The sequence below is a fragment of the Dendropsophus ebraccatus genome, chromosome 9 (assembly GCF_027789765.1).
Source record: "Dendropsophus ebraccatus isolate aDenEbr1 chromosome 9, aDenEbr1.pat, whole genome shotgun sequence".
Taxonomy (NCBI): domain Eukaryota; kingdom Metazoa; phylum Chordata; class Amphibia; order Anura; family Hylidae; genus Dendropsophus; species Dendropsophus ebraccatus.
The window spans coordinates 28,916,690-28,939,942 of record NC_091462.1 but is presented as its reverse complement, the minus strand read 5'-3'; the positions used below and the strand labels follow the sequence as shown (position 1 = coordinate 28,939,942).

At 44.8% G+C, this 23,253-nt stretch overlaps 2 protein-coding genes across 4 annotated transcripts; one reads left to right on the top strand and one right to left on the bottom strand.

Annotated features, from left to right (window-relative positions):
• Positions 1-256: 256 nt before the first annotated feature.
• On the bottom strand, positions 257-17,885 carry CFAP210 (cilia and flagella associated protein 210). The gene is made up of 9 exons (XM_069982843.1): positions 17,718-17,885; positions 14,116-14,324; positions 9,880-10,053; positions 8,000-8,205; positions 6,977-7,133; positions 6,509-6,648; positions 5,642-5,834; positions 3,066-3,230; positions 257-819 (listed from the first exon to the last, which is right to left on the bottom strand). The coding sequence occupies exons 1-9, from the start codon at positions 17,785-17,787 to the stop codon at positions 457-459; spliced, it is 1,677 nt and encodes a 558-aa protein (XP_069838944.1). The 5' UTR covers positions 17,788-17,885; the 3' UTR covers positions 257-456.
• Positions 17,881-21,188, top strand: PHOSPHO2 (phosphatase, orphan 2). Of its 3 annotated transcripts, none has more exons than XM_069982847.1 (2): positions 17,881-17,912; positions 19,659-21,188. In XM_069982847.1, the coding sequence occupies exon 2, from the start codon at positions 19,683-19,685 to the stop codon at positions 20,397-20,399; it is 717 nt and encodes a 238-aa protein (XP_069838948.1). In that variant the 5' UTR covers positions 17,881-17,912; positions 19,659-19,682; the 3' UTR covers positions 20,400-21,188. The 3 variants fall into 3 exon arrangements, with proteins under 3 accessions (XP_069838948.1, XP_069838946.1, XP_069838947.1); XM_069982845.1 differs by lacking the exon at positions 17,881-17,912 and adding an exon at positions 17,922-18,161; XM_069982846.1 differs by lacking the exon at positions 17,881-17,912 and adding an exon at positions 17,922-18,168.
• Positions 21,189-23,253: the final 2,065 nt, after the last annotated feature.

Here is a 23,253-nt window from a genome sequence, read left to right as displayed (position 1 = left end):
CAGAAAACTGTGTGTGAGCAGTTCACTCCGTCTCCGCTCTAAGAGTGGGGATGAAGAAAACAACTCACACAATTTTTTTGTGTTTTCAGCACAAAGCAGCAGCTCGGAACTGGGGTAGGGAGACTGAAAAGACAAGAAATATGGAACTAATAGTTAGTCTCCAGGAGGGGGGGTTGATTTAACATTTATTTTACCTACCTGGATATCCCCTTTAAATTTAGACAACATAGAACTAAATGAGACAGAAGATGCACTAAACTGTATTTATTGGAACCACAGCACAGGACCTGAACTTCTTTTCTATTTCTACCTAATGTGTATATCTACCTTTAAGATGGCTTGTATAATTGGAAAAAAAATCCAGTTACACACACTGAGGATCAGACTGACTTGTATTTAAATGATACTGACATTTGTGGAGAGTGATGTCACTCCATCACTGCTTATACTGAGAACTTAAAATGTAAAACCCAGTCTTCTCTTCCCTTGTTGCACATCACCACAATCATTCATTTCCTTTATTTGTTGGGTGGTCTCGCCATGATAAGCTGGCAACTGAATGCCGCTGGTGTCCTGCACTTGATAACTAGGCCGAATGCCTCCCCTGTCGGAGTAGACCGGACCACGTCCTCCTCCGGTGCCCTTCTGCGCTGCTTTCTTTAGTGGCAGGGGATTTCGGCCAGCTTGTGTGACAGAATCGATCACATGTTTGGCATACTCCTGAAATACTTCTTCTTCCTTACTTATCAGGGCTTCAGTCTGCTTGGCATAATCCAGCTCTGCTTCTCTTTCTGCTTGTGTCATCGCCTTCCTCTCCGCCTATGAAAATAAAAAGGATACTGTAGAATAGAGAATCAAACGCTAATATTTACTTCGCCGTGCCCGCTAATCAGGTAATCAGATGCAGCTGTCAAAGTTGACAGCTGCATCCGATTACCTTCCGGAGCCGTTCCCTGGTGTCTAGTGGGGTGGATCGCCCCCCCCCCCCCCCTCCGGGACATTGTCTCGGAGGAGCGATCCACACATCCTTTACCATCCGGGGTCTGCGCCGTACTGGCACTGATCCTGTCTCGGCATTCGGTTGCTTCCGGCTGCAGCAGCCAGAAGCAATCGAGTGCCTATCTCATCGATCTATGCTGTATATCTATACAGCATAGATCGTAATGAGAGATCAGTGTACTTATACTAGAAGTCCCCCAGGGGGAATAACCCTAACCCCAGGGGGGCTTCTAGTATAAGTGTAAAAAAAAAATGTTATTAATAAAAAGCCCCCTCCCCTAATAAAAGTTTGAATCACCCCCCTTTCACCATGTTATAAATAAAAATAAATAAACATGTTTGGTATCGCCGCGTGCGTAATCGCCCAAACTATTAATTTATCACATTCCTGATCTCGCACGGTAAACCGCGTCAGCGCCAAAAAATCCCAAAGTGCAAAATTGGTCGCATCAAATCCAGAAAAATTGTAATAAAAAGCGATAAAAAAGTCGCATATGCGCAATTAAGGTACCGATAGAAAGAACACATCATGGCGCAAAAAATGACACCTCACACAGCCCCATAGACCAAAGGATAAAAGCGCTATAAGTATGGGAATAGAGTGATTTTAAGGAACATATTTTTGTTAACAATGGTTTGAATTTTTTACAAGCCACGACATACAAGAAACGTTATACATGTTACATATCGTTGTAATCGTAACGACTTGAGGAACATATATAACAAGTCAGTTTTACCCCAGGGCGAACAGCGTAAAAACAAATATCCCCCCCCCCCCAATTTTTTTTTTTTAATTTCACCACACATTTATTTTTTCCTGCTTTTACAGTGTAATTAATGAAAAAAATTCAGCCTGTCATTGCAAAGTACAATTAGTGGCGCAAAAAATAAGGGCTCATGTGGGTTTCTAGGTGAAAAATTGCAAGTGCTATGGCCTTTTAAGCACAAGGAGGAAAAAAGGAAAAAACGCAAAAAAATAAATTGGCCCCGTCCTTAAGGGGTATTTCTCACAAACATAACCTTTGTATGTTGCTTCCCATGGTGAAACTAACAATTCCTTCCAAACACAAAAATCTGTGTGCAAGCCTTTCCCTCTGTCTCCCCCTTCCCCCTTCTGAGACAGCTGACGTAAACAAGTCTCTGATTGGCTTTATCTGCAACTTTGTAGCTTCTTAGTAATGCTAGGAGGGTTATTCTGAGGTCAAGTTACTAATGAACTCAGTGTGATTAACCCTCCCAGCATTCCAAAGAAACTACAATGTTGCAGATAGAGCCTGCCAGGGACTTGTTTACATCAGCTGTCTTAGAAGGGAGGGGGGGAAGAGACAGAAAGAAAGGCTCACAAACAGATTTTTGTGCCTTCAGCAGAAAGCAGAAGCTCAAAACTGGGGGAAGGAGACTGAATAGATAATAACAAGTATGGGATGAATTGTTAGTCTCACCATGGGCAGCAACATATCAAAAGTTATGTTTGAGTTGAATACCCCTTTAGGCTGGGTTTACACTACGTATATTTCAGTCAGTATTGTGGTCCTCATATTGCAACCAAAACCAGGAGTGGATTAAAAACACAGAAAGGATCTGTTCACACAATGTTGAAATTGAGTGGATGGCCGCCATTTAATGGCAAATATTTGCTGATATTTTAAAACAACGGCTGTTATATTGAAATAATGGCCGTTATTTACCGTTATATGGCGGCCATCCACTCAATTTCAACATTGTGTTAACAAAGCCTTTCTGTGTTTTTAATCCACTCCTAGTTTTGGTTGCAATATGAGGACCACAATACTGACTGAAATATACGTAGTGTGAACCCAGCCTTAATATGCAAAGTTTAGCCATAGAGTTGAGGGGGGGGGGGGGTGCCTCTGCCAGACAACTCTGGTGCTATGTTTCTGGGATGGGGGGGACAACTAAGTGAATTCGAAACTGAATTTGAAATTCTAAAATAGCAGTCATGTGCCCAAGGGATCATATTACCAGCAACTTCCACCAAAATTACAGACAAAAATCTTATGTCTATAGGTAGTGTTTCTGAAGTTACGTTTGCTGTGTGCTCTTACCATCTGCCGGATCAATGTTGTTTGCATGTCTTTACTTTCAGCCTCTGCTCTCCTCATCTTCTCTTTCTGCTGTGCAATAAAGAAGTTATCGGCCTCTTTTATCTCATAAAGAGCCTGGAATCCCTTCAATTTTTCTTCCTTTTCTTCTTCTTCTTTCTTTTTCCTCTAATAAAATAATATACCGAATACACTTATTATATAAACAGCAATAAAACACTCAGTTTTAAAGGGGTAGTGCGGCCATAAGAAATTATTCACAGAATAACACACATTACAAAGTTATACAACTTTGTAATGTATGTTATGTCTGTGAATCTCCCCCTTCCTGTGTCCCACCACCCCCACCCGTGTACCTGGAAGTGTTGGTGCATTATACATTACCTGATCTGTGTCGCGCATGTCCGTCCGCCATCTTGTGCCATCATCTTCGGACGGCCGGCCGAACCGCTCCGACCGTCCCTAGTGCCGGCCACCTTCTGCAGCGTCATCAGATGCTCAGCCGCGATTGGCTGAGCATAACTGTGCTCAGCCAATCGCGGCTGAGCACAGTTATGAAGCGGTAGAGGGGGGGCGGCATCAGGGGCGGCGGCAGCGATTCGTCCGTCCGTCCGAAGATGACAATTGGCACAAGATGGTGGACATGCGCGACACAGATCAAGTAATGTATAATGCACCAACACTTCCAGGTACACGGGTGGGGGTGGTGGGACACGGGAAGGGGGCGATTCACAGACATAACATACATTACAAAGTTGTATAACTTTGTAATGTGTGTTATTCTGTAAATAATTTCTTAGCGCCGCACTACCCCTTTAACAAGGATATATTTATACTTGTTTTGCAGGCTGTGGCTGTGCAGGCTCCAACCACTGAAAGACATAAAAACTATAGCCAAAGGTTTATACCCGCAAGGAGCACGTGGCCTCAGTATATAAGTATCTCTCTACTACTCTAAAGCCCTATTACATGGGGCGATTCTGTGGAGCAAACAAGCGCCGACCTGTCAAGACGATTATCGGCCAATAATCGTTTTGTGTAATAGGGCCTTAAAGATCTACTATTCTAATCAACAATTGTGGACAGATTATTTACCTATTGATTTCTATGGCCCAATACACACATCCCTAGTTGTTACAGATCTTTGATGGGGCATGGATCACCCATTTCAATCCATGGGCCAGTGTAAATTGTGGACAGCATTATGGCTTTGTAAAAGGGGCCTAAGGCTGGGTCGCTATTGCCTAATACAGCCTTATCTATACATTACTGTATTGTTGCTGCAAGTCCCAGCCTGACTGCAAGTCTGATGTCCTGAAATGACTGCTGTCAGTTCTTATCAATAGAGATAAACAGCAATGGTGATATAGCAAAAATAGGGACAAAGCACGCCTCACCAGACTGGACTGACATCCAAAATAATGATACTGGAGACAGCACTTATAGCACTTAGGCCTTATTCAGTGATTTTCAAGGTCCGTGGATGAGATGCACGATCTTTCTCTGTGATCCGTAAAAAAAAACATCTGTTATTGCATCTGTTTCTGTGGTTTTTTTTCACGGATCTGTTTAAAGCTTTTTAAATTAAACTGATTACATCACATCCATGCTTTTCACGGATTGCACGGATGTCAGAACCGTGCATTTCATTAAAAGCACGAATCTCATAGGCTTCTATGGGGAAATCCGTGCTGTCATCTTATCCGAGTTATGATGTCCTATTTTTTCGCAGAATGGATTGCGGATCCGTGAAAGAAACGGAACGTGTGAATAGTTCAATAGAAAGTAATGGGCTATAATATTTTCCACGATCATGGGCCTGTGATCACGGACAACTTTGCGGAACGTGTGAATAAGGCCTTAAAGTAAAAAACAACAGTTACAGCCTTAGGCTGGGTTCACACTACGTATATTTGAGGCTGTATATTTGAGGCTGTATAGCAACCAAAACAAGGAGTGGATTGAAAACACAGAAAGGATCTGTTCACATATTGTTGAAATTGAGTGGATGGCCGTCATTTAATGGCAAATATTTGCTGTAATTTTAAAACAACGGCTGTTGTATTGAAATAATGGCCGTTATTTACTGTTATATGGCGGCCATCCACTCAATTTCACCATTGTGTGAACAGAGCCTTTCTGTGTTTTCAATCCACTCCTGGTTTTGGTTGCTATGAGGACCTGACTTGAGGACCAAATACAGCCTCAAATATACATAGTGTGAACCCAGCCTTAGGGTATGTGCACAGTGAGTAATTGTGACAGAAACTCCGTCAGGGAATTCTCAGCTCGCGCCCGTTAGCGTACTGCGGCGGGAACTCACGTCTTTGCCCGTGTCATAGACTCCATTCTATGCCTGGGCGGAATCTTTCATCCATCCAAAGAATGATCAAGTTCGAATCTGCGAATCTGCCCGTGCATAGAACGGCGCAAGCTGAGAATTCTGTGATGGAGTTTTCATCACAATTACTCAGTGTGCACATACCCTAAGCTTATATAGCAGTGACAGCAGTTTAAAAGAGTCACATCCATTGACATGGTTCCCCTTACAATAAAAGACACAAGTCTCCTGTACTCACCATGGCCATTCTGTGCTCTGTAATTGCTTTCAGATCTGCTTTTTTCTTCTCCTCTTTTTCCATACTTTCCTTTTTAAGCTTTGCTTCCATTTCCTCCAGAGCTTTAGTAAGACGGTCCTCTTCGTCATCAAGCTTCTGCTTCATCTGTGCTGCCAGCAGTTCAGTGATCTTATCCCTGCGTTCTACAGTTTTCCTATTTTAAATAAAGATGACATAAAGAGAGATGTAGAAAGTTTTTGAAATTCTCAGAAATCCAAGCAGCTTCAGTATGTGGATAACCCGACAGGACAGCAGAAATTGTGAACAGAATACATTTATAACCCTATATTGGTTGCCACTGTTTACCATAATTAATCTTTAGTTCCTTGGTAATGTCGCTGTCCCTACGTGTTTTATTTTCTTAGTTATACTATTCCGCTTTAAATGTTGTTCTAAGTGATACTAGGTATATGATTATAAATTTCTTAGTTTATTTTCTAATAAATAACATCCTTTTGATCCTCCATGACTAACTGAGTAGGAGGACAGACAAGGTGAGGGACCTCTCTAGCTGCCTCTATTCCATTAACTAACATTGTGCTGATGTCGTATATCGTACTCTGACCGGACATTTTTTTTTTTTTACTTTAGAAAGTATAATCTGTATCATGCCAGGCCCCCTACATCATGCCCTTTCTCATCCTGGATGCTTTTTTTTTTTTTTTTTTTTTTGGTAGAAAGGTGGAAAGGCTTATGATGTGTCATAACATTGGGCTGCAAACTAGGGAGTAACAGGGTACTCTCTGCTGATCTCCTCCAAGACTCAGAACTGTTCACTGTAAGCAAAATATAGAAAAGGTTACTTTCTCGACTTAGAAATGTCCTCACCTATGTAATTCCTCTTCTCTCTCCTTTTTAAGATTTGCCATTTTTTTCTTTGCGAGTACATAGCGTCTTATCAGGTCATCATTCTCTTCTTCCATCTGCTTTTCAAGTGCTTGAAGGAGGTCTCTGTCAGCAATATGTGCCTATGAATATTGTACATAAAATTTAGTGATTTATTTTCCTCCATACTAATTGATACAATCCTCTCTTCTGGACTGAGATTACATTAAGCACTGTCTATCTCAGTACAAGGTGCAGCCATGTTACTTGGCATAGTAACACAGTAACACTCATGGATTCTCTTGGCGCTAAAAGTCCCTCTATAGGACTGTCTTGGATCACAAACACAGAGTTCAGGGAGAAGCTAGTGCTAGCAATCGGTCAGGATATGAACACTCAGACCCTGACCGATCCAAACTTTTGACATATCCTGAGCATATTACATGGCGTCACAAATTTCTCCCCACTCACCAAATGAGCCTTCATTATTTCTCTTTTCTCTTCTTTTTTCAGATTACTGACTTTACTCATTTCCCACTCGTACAGCCTGGCCTGTCTCAGGATCTCTTCACTTTCTCGGTGACTGGCTCGCTTCTCCATTCCAGCAGCGTGTTTGTGCTCCTCTATTCTGAAGACAAATGTAATGATAATAAGACATATAAAGTAAAACTCTTTTAGTATGTAGTGGTTAAAATATTTAAAGGGAAACTTTCAGCTGATTAGACGAATCTAACCTGCTGATAGCCCAGGATTCTGAGGAGGAAGTTATGTGTGTTATCTTTCACTTCACCGTTGGTCCTGCTCTGTAAGTCGGGGTAAAGGGCGCTCTGGAGCACCGCTAGGGGCACTGTCGCGTCATCCGGACTGCTCCTTCTATTGATAATCAATGGAGGGGGTGGGCCAGATGAGGCAGTGGTGCTCCTAAGTGTCCACTGGAGCAGACTTTACCTCGACTAATAGTGCGTGACTGGCACCGAGGAGGGAGGTAAGACACATACCTTCTTCCTCGGCACCTCATGCGCATTAGGGGGCTATCAGCGTGTTCGTTTTTTCTTTAGGTCCCCTTTAATCATTTCAAATACCAAGTTTATTCAATGGATAAAAGCTGCCTGTTCAGCCTTTGGATCCAGATCCAGATCCTTTTGCTCTTGGAGTCTGGCAGCTACTGACCCCCTTTCTCTCCGTTGAGTATGGGGAGATTGGTGAGTAAAAACTGAATGAGTAATTTAGCCCACAGCTATGTGTATGGCCAGATTTAGATGCCTAGACTGAAAACAAACAACTACTATAATGGTTAGAATCCTTAATTTTTTCTGAGCTAGAGAATCCTATTTTCAGATACATTATACCCCATAAGGATATTCTGAGTTACCAGAAGAGGAATTTGTTCTAAATCGCTCATTTATACTAATGAAAATGTATATGACAGCTGCAATATATAGAGGAAATTAAAGATCCCTACAGTATAGATTATAACTGGAATCTATTACGTACTGTTTCAGAAGATCATTTGCATTCTTCTTCCTCTCCGTTGACCTCTGCAGCGCCTTCTGCTGGTCATTATAGATACTTTCTTCCAATTCCCTCTGCATCCTAGCCAGGGTGTCCTTGTCTTGCCTATTGTTCATACTCATCTGTTGATTTTTCAGTTCCATCTGGGCATCTCGCTCTTTTATGACTTCAGTAAGCAGCAGTGCGCTCTGTAATAACATAGGTAACACATCATTGTAATCACCTAGATGCCTAGGAAACTTGCACGGCCGATCACTAAACTGAAAGCACATGTTGATACATTCACTATCAATGAGACCAAGGGACCTATTATATGAAACGATTATCGCGTGAAAAATCGTTATATCGTTCGAAATTAAACGATAATCGTTCGTATGTCGTTGATTTAGATCCGAACCTAAAATTATTGTTAATCGTTCGCTAATCGTTCGTTGTAATTCCACATTCGTTCGCTATAGTTCCACATTTGTTGACTAATCATTCAGTGTAATTGCACATTGTTCATTGTTTTGCTGGGATCAGAAGGAATAAACGATCATAATAACGATCGCAATAACGATCGTAGTAACGATCGTAACTAACGATTATCGCTCTGTGTAATATGGTGAACAATTTCAGGTTCACGACAATCTCGTTTGCAATCGTTTATCGTAATGCTGCGTTTACACGTAACGATTATCGTGCGAATTTGCGCAATAACGGTCGAATTCGAACGATAATTGTACGTGTAAACGCTGTGAACGACGCACGATAAATCGTACATTTCGATCTTTCATCAGGTCATCAAATCGTCGTTCATCGTACGCAAAAAATTCGCAAATCGTTCCGTGTGAACAGTCGTTCGCCGATTTAACCAATGTGTGAGATAGGCTTAAACGATCGCAAAACGATCGCAGTGCGAATTTTCGTACGATATATTGTACCATCTAAACGCAGATCGTTATAAAAAAAAAATCATAAATCCGACATCGCTAATCGTACGATCGGGCCGATAATTGTTACGTGTAAACGCAGCATTAGACGTTAATTGTTAAAAATCGCTCCGTGTAATAGGACCCTAATGGGGAAGGCTAAGTACTAAAGATGAGCATGCTCGAGTCCAATCCTTCAGCATCTAAATACCGGTGGCTGAAGAAGTTAGATGCAGCCCTACGGAGTCCTGGAAACATGAATATAGCCATAGCTCCATTCAGAATGCCATTCTCTCACTCAGTGGGGTTCCTGTTGACGCTACCCCCAACAATCATAAATTTACCACCTATTTTGAAGAAATGCTGTTATTGGGCAAACCCGTTCAAATAAAATGTGTGAAACGTTTATGTATTAAAATGCGCTTAAAGGAGAAGTCCAGCCATTGCCGGTCTGGGACCCCTGCAGGCCTCCCAGATACCGCTGCACAATTCAGCAGCCACCAGTGAGTCGTGATGTCATTAGAACTCGATGGACAATGCCTTTTAGCAGGGGGCCCGGAGCCTGTGAACTGGCGATTTGAGTAAGTATTTGAGTAAGATTTGAGGCAGGATGAGAGTAATGATTGTTTATGTTGCCCCTGTCAGCTGTAACTTTATTCACAGTTTTCAAAGTTTTTAATGGTTTTCTCCATACGGCTCCTACGTAGTTCTATGTGTGTCCATTGGTTACAGACAACAACAACAAACCAGCATGTGTTACGTTCTTCTCTGCAGAAGCAGAATGCATGGAACGTTTGTCTATAATAACGGAGACGCATCTGTCTGTCTGATTATTTGCAAAGATTCTAACTTCTTTTTGTATTTCGGACACATTACAGAAGTGGAAACTAAAAGCAGAAATAGTTTTATATAGAATGAAACAAAAGCAGCTGGGATTGTGAGACGACATACATGGAAGGTCTTGACTTTGTCATTCTGATTGTATTGCTTCACCCTGGCGTTTTCTATGGCTTGCCTCCTCTTTTCTGCCTGGTACTGGGCCTCCTCCAGATCCATTCTTTTCTTCTCCTCCTCTTCTCTTTCCTCCCGCAGTTTCTTTGCCTGCAATTTTTCCTTCCTTAAACCCTGTGAAAAGAAATTATATTTTTTTAACAAAAGAAAACTATATCTGGAACATACTTAAGTCTATTCTTCATACTTAACCATATACATATAGACTCGCTCATTTTTCCCCACTCCAGAAAGTATAACATTATTCTTCTTCTGTCAGTGTAGCTGCATGATGGTCTGTTTGTTCGGGGCAAATTGTATATTTTATGGTACCATTCTGGGATACACAAACAACTCTTTATTATTTATTTATTTTAGAGAGGAATGAAATAAAGAGACAATTCTCCTATTTCTTTTAAATTTTTTCTTTGCTATGCGGTTATGTTGATTCTACATGTATATACAGTCCTCAACAAGGACATTGTAACATCTAGAAGGAAAAGCTGGAAATATGGAAATCACAGGATCGATAGACATGTTAATGCAAATGACAAAAAAAAATATTCAAAACATCTTCTCCTCGATTTGAATAACCTTTCAGATTGTCCCTCTTGGTGTTGCGACTTCAGTGTTGAGGAGTGTAGTTTTACACTAGTTTTGCATAATCATTTTTTTTTTCTTACTCCAATTTGACCACAAGATCGATATTTCTGACCTTCTGGCCAGTTATAGCCTGGATATTTTACCATATGTATACACTTAGTCCTCTGAGGCAGTGATTTTCAACCAGTGTGCCGCGACACATGGTCGGGTGTGCCGCGGAGAAAGTTCCCCAAACTATGGTGCCCCTGTGAAACAGGAGAAAACAATGGGGGAAAGAAACCTGGGGATGGGGGAGAAAAGCAGGGGGGAGAGAAACATGGGAATGGAGGAGAGAAACAGCGGAGAGAAGCAGGGGGGAGAGAAACATGGGGATGGGGGAGAGAAACAGCGGAGAGAAGCAGGGGGGAGAGAAACATGGGGATGGGGGAGAGAAACAGCGGAGAGAAGCAGGGGGGAGAGAAGTTTGGTGGAGAGAAGCATGGGGGAGAGAAGTTTGGTGGAGAGAAGCACAGGAGAGAAGCAGGAGGGAGAAGTATGGTGGAGAGAAGCATGGGGGGTAGAAGAAAACAGGCCCAGGTTTCACACTGAGTATAAATACATTTAGAATCTATATTATTAACTATATGTATAATATGTACTGTTTTAGTGCCATTTTGTGCCATTTTGGTTGGTGGTGTGCCCCGGGATTTTTTAAGTATAAAAAGTGTGCCGTGGCTCAAAAAAGGTTGAAAATCACTGCTCTGAGGAGTACACTGAAGCATGTCAGGACATCATTTAAAGTGTCACTGTCGTTTTATTTTTATTTATTTTTTTTGCAGAAATCAATAGTCCAGGCGACTTTAAGAAACTTTGTAATTGGGTTTATTAGGCAAATATGCCATTATCTGCATTCAAAAAGACTTTCCCCAGGTCCCCCTTCCCTCTCTCATTCACTGCTCATTATCAGGAAATCTAGACTCTTTTACATCAGACGAGCCCTGTGTAACCTATGGAGAGGGGAGGGGGGAGGAGGGAGATTAGTCGGCAGCAGAGAGCAGAGAACAAAGGATTACACAGTGGGAGCTGTATGAAAGCAGATATTCAGAGGTCAGCGCTGACTTCAGAGGAGAGAGCCCGGTGATGTAGCTGTAAATTAACTCTCTGTTGTCCTGTTTTGGTGCCTCATCTCCCTCCACCCCTCCCCAGGGCTGTCTTAACAGCATCATGGGCCCCTGGGCAGAGGTGCGAATTGCCCCCCCCTCCAACCGCCGCCATCAAATCCCCCACATCTTTGCATATAGTGCCCCCCATAGTAGCCAATTCCCCCATATAGTGCCCCCCATAGTAGCCAGTGCCCCCCATAGTAGCCAGCACCCCTATAGTAGCCAGTGCCCCCCATAGTAGCCAGTGCCCCCATAGTAGCCAGTGCCCCCCATAGTAGCCAGTGCCCCCCATAGTAGCCAGCACCCCTATAGTAGCCAGTGCTCCCCATAGTAGCCAGTGCCCCCCATAGTAGCCAGTGCCCCCATAGTAGCCAGTGCCCCCCATAGTAGCCAGTCCCCCCCCCATAGTAGCCAGTGCCCCCATAGTAGCCAGTGCCCCCATAGTAGCCAGTGCCCCCATAGTAGCCAGTGCCCCCCAAAGTAGCCAGTCCCCCCCATAGTAGCCAGTCCCCCCCCATAGTAGCCAGTCCCCCCCCATAGTAGCCAGTCCCCCCCCATAGTAGCCAGTGCCCCCATAGTAGCCAGTGCCCCCATAGTAGCCAGTGCCCCCCATAGTAGCCAGTCCCCCCCCATAGTAGCCAGTGCCCCCATAGTAGCCAGTGCCCCCCATTGTAGCCAGTGCCCCCCATAGTAGCCAGTCCCCCCCCATAGTAGCCAGTGCCCCCATAGTAGCCAGTCCCCCCCATAGTAGCCAGTGCCCCCATAGTAGCCAGTGCCCCCCATAGTAGCCAGTCCCCCCCCCCCATAGTAGCCAGTGCCCCCATAGTAGCCAGTGCCCCCCCATAGTAGCCAGTCCCCCCCCATAGTAGCCAGTGCCCCCCATAGTAGCCAGTCCCCCCCCCATAGTAGCCAGTGCCCCCATAGTAGCCAGTGCCCCCCCATAGTAGCCAGTCCCCCCCCTATAGTAGCCAGTGCCCCCCCATAGTAGCCAGTCCCCCCCATAGTAGCCAGTGCCCCCCCACAGTAGCCAGTGCCCCCCATAGTAGCCAGTGACCCCCAAAACAACAAACCAGTTACTCACCCGTCCGCCGGCCCCAGCAGCTGATGTCTCCTGTCAGTGCGCTCCCGTCATCCTCCGGCACAGGCACATGACACATCCAGGACACAGGCAGCGTCTCTGTACCCCGCTGCCTGTGCCGGAGGATGACGGGAGCGCACTGACAGGAGACATCAGCTGCTGGGGCCGGCGGACGGGTGAGTTCCTGGACTGCCGGCCCCTTCTATCGCCGCTTAGCTGAGCCGATCAGAAGCCCAGGAAAGTGCTGCTCATTGCACTTTCCTGGGCTTCTGATCGGCTCAGCTGAGAAGCGATAGAAGGGGCGGGCGGAGGGGGTCGCTCAGGGACGCTCACTATGCATATGCATAGTGAGCGGCAATAGAGGGGGCGGGCGGGACGGCTTCCTTGCGGTGCTCAGCACTGCTTGGGAGCCGTCTTCGCTTTATAAGACGCACTTAGTTTTATAAGTGCGTCTTATAAACCAAAAAATACACAGGTGTGTCCCAGAGGGCAGGGGCCCCCTAGGACGCAAGGGCCCCCGGGCAGCCGCCTACCCTGCCCAATGGGTAAGACGGCCCTGCCCCTCCCCTCTACATAGAGAACAATGAAAACAAGGGGGAAGAGCTTCAAACTGCTTTTTCATGATAAAAATGCATTTTTCGGCTAATAAACCCAATTACAAAGTTTCTTAAAATTGCCTGTATTATTGATTTCTGCACAAAAAAAAATAAAAATTTAAACAGTGACACTAAGATTTGGGATATTCCGGATAAACCAGTTACCTTGACCACAGTAACAATGAATGGTCCACTGGATGTGGAAAGATCATTCAAGCTCATATTAACATTCGTATGAATGGCATTTATTGGTTACATACTCCTTTACTTACAGACACTGCAAAATTTATTTATACTTTCAGATAATGGAGCATCATTAGATGTTTATGTCAGTCTATTAAACTGAATGGGAAACTTCTCCCAGTTTCCCAGGAATGGACTCATCTTTTCCCAGCATCGTGGAGGAGCGGCAAGGAGTGGAGCAGCCTGATGATGCGATTTGCTTCATCCCTACTGTAAATTCGCTCATCTCTATTCACAGTGTCTGTCTCTATTGCTGAAACGCATAGCTAGCTGGTATTGTGTTTTATTTTCTGTGCTGAAAAATCCACCAACATTTTCCAGCATTTTTTTTTTTTTTAAGATATTTTATTGACGGCATTGTCAAAAACAGGAAACATACATATAATATTGAATATTATCTGACAAAAAGATTTTTCCAGCATTGTGTGACCGCTCAAAGCTTTTTCCCACTGATAGCAATGGGAGATATATACCTATGCGGAACGGTGTTGATTTGTATGCAGATGTTGGAGTTTTCCGACATTTCACTACTCACCGATAAAGTGTTAGTCCAGTTTTTCACCAACTCCTTGGAACGTAAATGCAAGGCTTCTCTTTCCTTCCGTTCTTCATACAGTTTCCTTGCTTCTTTTTCCAGTGAATTAGCATGGCTGGTGATCCGCTCCCACTCCGCTCTGGGAAGAACAGCGACTTCACGCAGATCCACCGCTGTGCCTGCCGCACCGTTTCCAGGATTTCTCTCTACTGTAGGTTTAATCAGAAAAAAAAAAGATTAAAAATCATTGGATCTGGGGTTGGGCTGGAACTTGTAACCATAATATGGGCTCAGATATGTGTCTGGATTATAATTGCATGGAAAATGGTGGCTGCGGCCACAGTTAGCTATTGTAATTTACGTGTCACAGGGTTTGGGCATTCAGACCTCCACCATTCACTAGAATGAGCGGGGAAACCTCTCATCTTGGCGCTTCTCTCTCCATCGCCCTCCTCATCAATACAGGAAGCAGATTCTTCAGAGGTCTATGGAGCTGCACGAGACAGAGGGAGAAGTGCTCAGCTGTGCGCTTCTCCCCGCTTTATCTAGAGACTGGTGGAGGTTTCTTAATGGTCAAGACTTTTAACGTCTCTAGGATGCGTCAAAAGTTTTTTAAAAGTATAGTAACACTTTAAGTGCCAGGTATGTGTCCTTAAAGGGAATGTGTCATCAGAAACTTACTTATTGTTTAAATTACATTTTTATGGTAAACATATTTTTTAAGCATTTTTGGTGACTTTTTTCTTTTTTCCATTTTCTTATCTATATTATAAATAAATCCCGATATCTTGCAGTTTTCATTCTCACTACTGGGACTAAAACTAAGCTGAGACTTCCTGTTGTGTCTGTGGTGATAAGAGGAGGCGGCTGTAAAGTGATCTGTACAGCATTGCAGCATCATGTGACACCAGTAGATAGAGGAGACAATAGCAGCTCCCTGTGGAATGACCTCTTCACAGGTCACAGATCACGCTCAATAATGTTTCCCATTCATTTTACGGGGACAGGGTTATTTGGTGGATTTGACAACTTTTAGCTACGCCCTTTTTAAAAGACCCCTAAAGGGGGTGTGGCCTGCTACTGAAGGGACCGGACGCATCGCAGCGGAGCTCCGCATATACAGCGACACTATAGCTTTTACCGGGACTCTAATCTTTATTACTTGCTACCGGGGGACTGCCGAACTCCCCCTGCACCTCCTGAGATGCGAACCACTTTGAAGTGAGCATCAGCAGCGGCACGGAGAAGGATACAATTCTCTCTCCCCCCGGCCGCTGCAGCACAAGATGGCGCCGACGCGCTCCCGGTCTATCTCATTAACGCTCTCCTCTCTGATGCCGGGGCGGCGTGGTGGGCCCCCATGGCACCTGAACCACTAGCACAACCCCGGGAAGACACTACAGGTAACCGATCGTCTACTAAGGCGTCTAAGAGGAGAAACAGGAGGAGTAGGACAGGCAGCGCACATTCCTATCGGCTGCGCTCAGCAGCCACGAGAGATCAGCAGCACAGCCTCTCTCCCTATGCAGCCTGCTCCTCTACTCCCCCTCCCTCATCCTCAGCAGCGGCTCTATCCTCTAAATCGCTGTCAAACCTTTGTCTCTGATTTATTTTCTGATGCAACGCTTGCTTCTACACTAAATACTCCTGAACTGTCCAATGCCACTGACTCTGCTATGCCGTCACAAGCCTTACCAACAGATCAGGCTTCTCGAGGAATTAGCAATCTCTCACCTACGGCCCCAGTATTTGTCAGCAACTCCTGCCCTCAGCATAATAGCATTTCTCGCTCTCATCCTTCTCCCCAAGACAACACCACAACTGCAATGACTGCATCCCTCCTGCATTCTCCTATGCAGGCTCCAAAGGCTGCATATCCCTCACTGTCTCCCCTATTAGCAAACCTAAAGACAGACCCGGACACATATCGCTCCTAAATTATACCACCCAGCTATCCTCCTCTCTTGTCAAGGACATGAGTTCAACCATTAAGGACTCCATTCTGGCCGGAATAGACCAACTTTTCGCTTCCCTTGCCCCATCGGTGAGTGCGGTGGAGGACAGTGGCGGAACTAAAAATGAACGAAGTGATTGACGCTCAAAATTCCCTATCTGACACCTGTGAACACCTGGAGGATGAAACCAATATATTGCGCAGTAAGCTTGCAGCGCTGGACGATCATAATAGGCGCAATAATTTAAAAATTTCGCAATATACATGAATCCATCACCCCAACGGAAATGCCATCTTATATTCAGAAACTTCTTACACAAGTATTGCCTAACTGTGCGCAGAATGAGCTGACGATCGATTGGGTAAGGCGAATCCCCAGATCCCATCATCTACCCCCAACGACACCTAGAGACGTTGTTGCCAGGATTCATTTCCTATGTGTGAAGACCCAGTTCTTGGCAGCGACGAGGAGAGAAGGAAAAATATCAGATGAGCACCGAAACATCACAGTGTTCTCTGATTTATTCCCGGAGACCTTAAAGCAGCGCAGGACATTTGCCAACATCACTAAGCTGCTCAGGGATGAAGGCATCTCGTATAAGTGGTTAACCTCAGCGCGCCTACTGATCTTCCGCCATGACGCCAAACATCTTGTCTCCACCCCAGAGGAGGGGCAACGATTGACAGACTCCAGGACATCTGCATGAGCTCCTGAACTCACCGACCACCTTTTCGGGCCCCAGACATAGGCCGGACTCTGTGCCCTCTACCCCCCTTAGGCGTTATGACACGCCAATACTAATCTTCTACCCGCCACTTGATTTAGCTATCTTTTCATTGTGTGATGGCTGCATGTACAGCCCTATATGTCTTTAATGTTTTATATTGGTTGCGTACAATTGCATGCCTCCTGCATTATATTGGTAAATTCTAGGTTTGTATTATAAATCAATCATAAGTTTAAAGTGTGCTACCCCACCATGGCATAACTCCAATAAGCTCAGTCACACTCACATTTTTAAGCATCTTCTGGCTACTCTTGTGGCCTATATATCACTCCATATGCCTTAGCTTGTTGCACACTCCATATCATAGACTCACCAGTGCTCCGAGCGCATTTATCCACCATCCATAGGAATCCCAAACCCTATCCTGCTCATTAGAGATGAGCGAACCTGGAGCATGCTGGAGTCCATCCAAACCCGAACGTTCGGCATTTGATTAGCGGGGGCTGCTGAACTTGGATAAAGCCCTAAGGTTGTCTGGAAAACATGGATACAGCCAATGACTATATCCATGATTTCCACATAGCCTTAGGGCTTTATCCAACTTCAGCAGCCACCGCTAATCAAATGCAGAAAGTTCGGGTTCTGATGGACTCGAGCATGCTCCAGGTTCGCTCATCTCTAATCTCTGCATATTTCCCCCTGAATAGGGGTATGATTATTCAGACATGTTGTACAAAAAAAATTAAATAAATAAATATATATATAAACTCTTTCAATAAAAATATATCGAAACCCTAAAACAGCCCTAAAATGTGCCCTGGCCTAATGATAGTAGTTGAGCCTATGGACTGCAAGGAGAAAAAGTCGCACAACTTCCCACAAATGTCGCACTTTTCCAGTCACCCACCCTCCCAGGTCACCTGTCTGCATTCTGCTGGAGCCTTTCCTCCGGCCGTGCTGGACCACAGGACGGGACACCGCGGCCATCATCTCCACTCCAGGGGAAACCCTGCCGCGTCCTTACGTTGCCCAGCAACCGTCAGGAACGTGTACTACTTCGTTGCCTAGTTACCAAGCCGGAAGTGTAAGGACGTAGAAGGCGCCTTCCTACGTCGGTAAGAGGCGGAGTCTTCGTGCGGCGCGCATGCTCAGTTCCTTTAGCGTTACGCTATTCGGCGAACATTACATTTTATTACATACGTTGTTATAAATAATCCATAACTGCCGGTGACGTCACTGGCGAGACATATCTGTTGCCCTCATCAAAGATGGCAACCGGCTGCTGCTGACGTCATCGTGACCTTTGACCGCGGACCCGTCGCTTAAACGGTGCTGGATTGTGTCGGCTTTTGCAAATCTGAAGGGTAAGAGGTGAATAATAAATGAATTGCACTGGGGATAGCACTGCTGTACTGAGCCGCTAGTAAATTGGTAGGAAGCTTAATCCCTACTAATCCCTATGGCTGCAACCTGTGGCTGTCTGGTTGTTATGCAATTCCCAGCATGAACTGACATTGGTGCACTACCATGGACGAGCCACAGGCTGTACATCACTATGGATAGCCTTTAGAGTCCAGGCTTAAAGGGGTATTCCACTTAGATGCTATCCATAGGATAGGTGACAACTACTTGGTAGGTGGAGGTCTGACTGCTGGGGCCACCATGGTCATAAGAATGGGAAACCACGGTTACCTGTACAACCTGGCGCCAGTCTGTACAAAGTTTATGGCACTGCCGAAAAGCACTAGGCTCTTTACATCAGTGCCATAAACCAGCAGTCTCCAGCTGCTGCAAAACTAGGTCCCATCATACCCCAAGAGCTTTCTGTTTGCATCGCAGTGATGGGGTGTAAGAGACAGAAAGAAATTTAAAGGGGCAATGACAGGGGATGATCAGTTTCATAGATGCCAGGATGAGCTGCAGCATGCATGCCTCTTCTCTCCCCCACCCCTGCTTGCTTTACATGATGTACAAGGTTTTGCATCCAGCACTGAGCCCTGTACATCAATCATTCAGACATGGGCTGACAGGAAAATAAAACAAATTACAGCCGTCTCTGAGCTGACGGCTGTTTGCGAAGTTATAAAATTAGGTTTTTCTTGAAAGCTCAAATATTATAGAGGCCATGCTGAGCTGCAGCATGCATGCAGCCTCCCTCCTCCACCCCTCCCTGCTCTTACAGGAGACCTGTCACCCCGGCTGCCGGGGTGAAGCCCGCGTGACGCCCCCAGTGGAGCCCCTTATACTTACCCCTTCCTCGAAGTCCCGGTTCCAGACCGCGTCCAGTTGCCAAGAAATCCCAGTCAGAAGCCGTGCGCGCACTCACCAGAGAGGAGTCCGACACCTATAGAGAATGACTGGAGCAGTCATTCTCTGTGGGAGTCAGACTCATCTCTGATGAGCGCGTGCACGGCTTCCGACTGGGATTTCTTGGCAACTGGTCGAGGTCTGGAACCGGGACTGGGACTTCAAAGAAGGGGTACGTATAAAGGGCTCCACTGGGGGGTCAGGCGGGCTTCACCCCGGCAGCCGGGGTGACAGGTTCCCTTTAATGATTGATGTACAGGGCTCAGGGCTGGAAGCAAAACCTTGTACATCATGTAGAGCAGGCAGTGGTGGGGGAGAGAGAAGGCATGCATGCTGCAGCTCATCCTAGCATCTGTGAAATTGAGCATTTCTTGTTGTTTTCCCTTTAAATTTTTCTTGCCTCTGATACCCTGTCATACAAACAGAAAGTTCTTGGGGCATGATGGGAATTGTAGCGTTGCAACAACTGGAGGGCTGAAGTTTCCCCATTCCTGCTTTAGCTAATCTGTTATGTTGTATATAACCAAGTCTCCAACCATCTTTAACCCCTTTAGGTGAAATCCACTAATCCTCCAAACATGAAGGTTCTCCTGGTGTTTGACTTTGACCACACCATCGTAAACGATAACAGCGACACGTGGATTGTCCAATGCGCTCCGGACAAGAAGCTCCCGAATGTTTTACAAAATTCTTACGAGAAAGGAAAATGGACAGAGTACATGGGTAGGATTTTCACCTACCTAGGAGAACAGGGGATTCGCGAGGATGACATGAAGAGAATCATGATCGCCATACCCTATACCCCCGGCATGACGGATCTCCTTCATTTCATCGGGCAAAACAAAGATCACTTCGATTGCATCATCATCTCCGATTCCAATACCATCTTCATCGACTGGATTCTCACCCACGCCAACGTAAACAACGTCTTTGACCAGGTGTTCACCAACCCTGCCACCTTTGACCGCTTTGGCAACCTGACGGTGCAGAATTTCCACATCCACCACTGCGCAGCCTGCCCCAAGAACCTGTGCAAGAGGAAAGTGTTGGAAGAGTTTGTGGCCAAGCAGACGGCAAATGGCGTCAGCTACTCTAAAATAGTTTACGTTGGTGATGGGAGCAATGACCTGTGTCCTGTAACATTCCTGAAGAAGGGAGATATCGCCATGCCCAGGGAAGGCTACACCTTACAGAAGAGGATTGCCAAGGAGATTGAGCTCATTGATCCTTCTATAAGCGTGTGGTCAACTGGAGCCGAGATATTGTCTCACCTCAAGCGCTTACTGGAAGAATAAGCTTCTGCCCTGACATAACAACGGACGCTAAGACTCCTCGGAACAGATCAGACCTACAGTAGGTGGTGTCCTATCCTGCAGTTCTGTACATTAGCGCACATCACCCTAAACATCAATAAATATGTCGCCTCATAATCATTTGCTCAATAGTTGGGCTTTACAAGTGTAGAACTGTGGTTCTGTTCCAGTGTTTCCCTCAGCTGGTTTAACATCCCATAGACTGCAGTTGTTCTCCCCCATGATCCTCAAGCCAAGAAGCCATTGGATATTCATGTTTGATCCTCAACCAACCCCAAAAGTAAGACATGTTTTCAGGATAGTCCTAGTATTACATGGGTAGAATGACAATTGGACTAAGACTGACCTATCCTGAAGATGTAAGCACTAGTCTCAATCTCTTATATGTGTTTACATCATAACTTGACTAGACTATGGAGCTTATCGAACCGATATAATAATATGAGTTTGAGGTTATTTCCAAAAATTTAAAGGAAAATTATTAGTAGGTTAGACTAATCTACACTGCTGATCACTCCCTATTGTGCAAAGGGTGCTGAGGATAAGGTAAGTCTGTTACCTTCATCCTCAGCGCCGTTCCCGTGTAGTTTGTAGTGTAATCCTGTGTGCGGTAAGGCCAACCCACCCCTTCTAATGGTTATCAGTGGAGCAGGCCATGCGGGAGTGGGCCGGATCAGTGCTCTGGGGGGAGTAGCCCTGCCCCCAGTTCTCCAAGCGACCTTATTGGACACAGGATTACACTACAAACTGCACAGGAACAGCGCTGAGGATGAAGGTAAGAGACATACCGTCATCCTCAGCACCTTGTGTGCAATAGGAAGCTATCAGCTGGTTAGATTATTCTAACCCACTGATAGTTCCCCTTTAAAGCCATACTGTCATTTAAAAAAAAAATTGTCATGTCAAAAGGTTCTGGAGTCAGGGTCTGAGAGATCCTTACCAATGAGGTGTGAGAAAGACTCGGCTTTAAGAAATAGACACTTACTTTAGAATATGTCTTCAGTGGGATGGGGACAGAAACACTCCTGACTCCGGGTTACAGAAATTGGCGGAGGTCTCAACATCCGGATCCCAACTAAAGTTTTTTTTTTTTAAATGAGGGTAACACTTTAAAGTAAAGTTTAATGCCGAGCTTTCTGTCAGCATGGCAGTGACAGGGTATTGGATGCAGAAAAAAAGGGACAACCACTTTACAGGGAATAATCCTGTTTTCTATAATATGATGCATTATAATCCAGAGCTGAAATCTCAGTACTGCACACTTCACAATGAACCTCTCTTAGCACTAGGTATGGAAAACTTACCATCCACCTTGTATTATGAGAGCTCAGCTAAGTCTATTGGCAAGCCTGTCGGCTATTACAACAAAAGTAGAATTGTGAATGCAGCTCTGGAGTGTAGTACAGGGTACACGTACAAGATACGTAGTGCAATATATTTGCAAGATTACCCAGCTGTTTCTGCAGATTGTATCTATGTAGAAAGTGTAAAATGGTGGTCAAAGGTTGGAGTACATTATATGTATGTTGTATTTCTATAGTAGAATAGAAATAGCAGGTTGTCAGAGAGGTTAAAATTCACTGTGTCATTTGCAAATGACAATGATCCATCCCTGTAATTGTTACAACTATCTGATCTATTTGTTTTATACTTTGACTTGTCCTATTCATTTTCATTGTGATTTGCATGTCCAGGAGGCTGGTGAACACAGCTGCTTTGACTATAACTTGAGTATCGGACCAAGAAAAATAATTAAACACAACAGGGACATTTATGAAACGTTCACCTGAGGCGTACGCCAGGGAGAAGGTGCAGATTCGCCCCTTTCCCCTGGCATACGCCTGCTGTATGCCTCGCTTGCCCGACGTGGCCTCCTCCCGTGGCTCATTTATCATGATTTACGACTGCTCCCAGGTGTAAATCATGATCCAAATCTACACCTGCTTCCAGCAGGGCGCTGGTTTGAGCGTCCGGCCAGATTCACTAAGGGGCGTGCACCTCTTAGTGAATCCTGCTGGGGAAAATGGGGCGGGGCCTAATATACAATAATACATTTACGCGTTCTTTATAAATCCCCCCCAATGAGTTGACTTTATTGAAGTCTAAAAAATAGCATGCAAAAGAATAAAACGAGAAATATCTGGTACAGTATACTACAATGATGTAGAATAACAGATACAATCTATTTCATGTGGTCACTGCTAAATTTACAAACCACAGAAGTAAATTTACAAGCACAAAATTAAGATATAAGGGACATTATGAACACTGCACCACTGGTGTACGCCATACAGCAGGCGCAGGTCAGCCTGGTTTCAAGAGGCGTGCGCTGGTCTTCATAAATGTCCCCCCATAGTGACTATACGGTAAAGAGGTTGTTCAGGCTTAAAAAGATATGGCCACTTTCCTCCAGAAATGGCTGCACTCCCGTCCTCAGTGTGGGTTTTCCACCTCAGGACTATTGAAGTGAATGGGGCTGAATTGTAATACTACATGCAACCTGAGGACAGGGGAGGTGCTGTTGTCTCATAAAGTAGCTGTACTCTTTGAGATCCTGGAAAAGCCTCTTTTTTTAAAGTAATGTGTAAGGTCATATGGTACGTAGGAGTGCTTGTATAACGCTGTGGAGCATGTAAGTACCCAGGGGTTATAGGTCATGTCTCCAGTCCAGTTTGGATCTGTGCAACCACAAGTATAAAGTGGATTGGGGAGAAAAATATAGTATAGAGAATAGGAAGAGTAAGTATAGTGGTAGTTGGACTACTCTATGAAATGTACAGTACAAATCCTGAAATGCAGCCATATTTAGATACCTTTAACCTGTAAATGTCTGGAA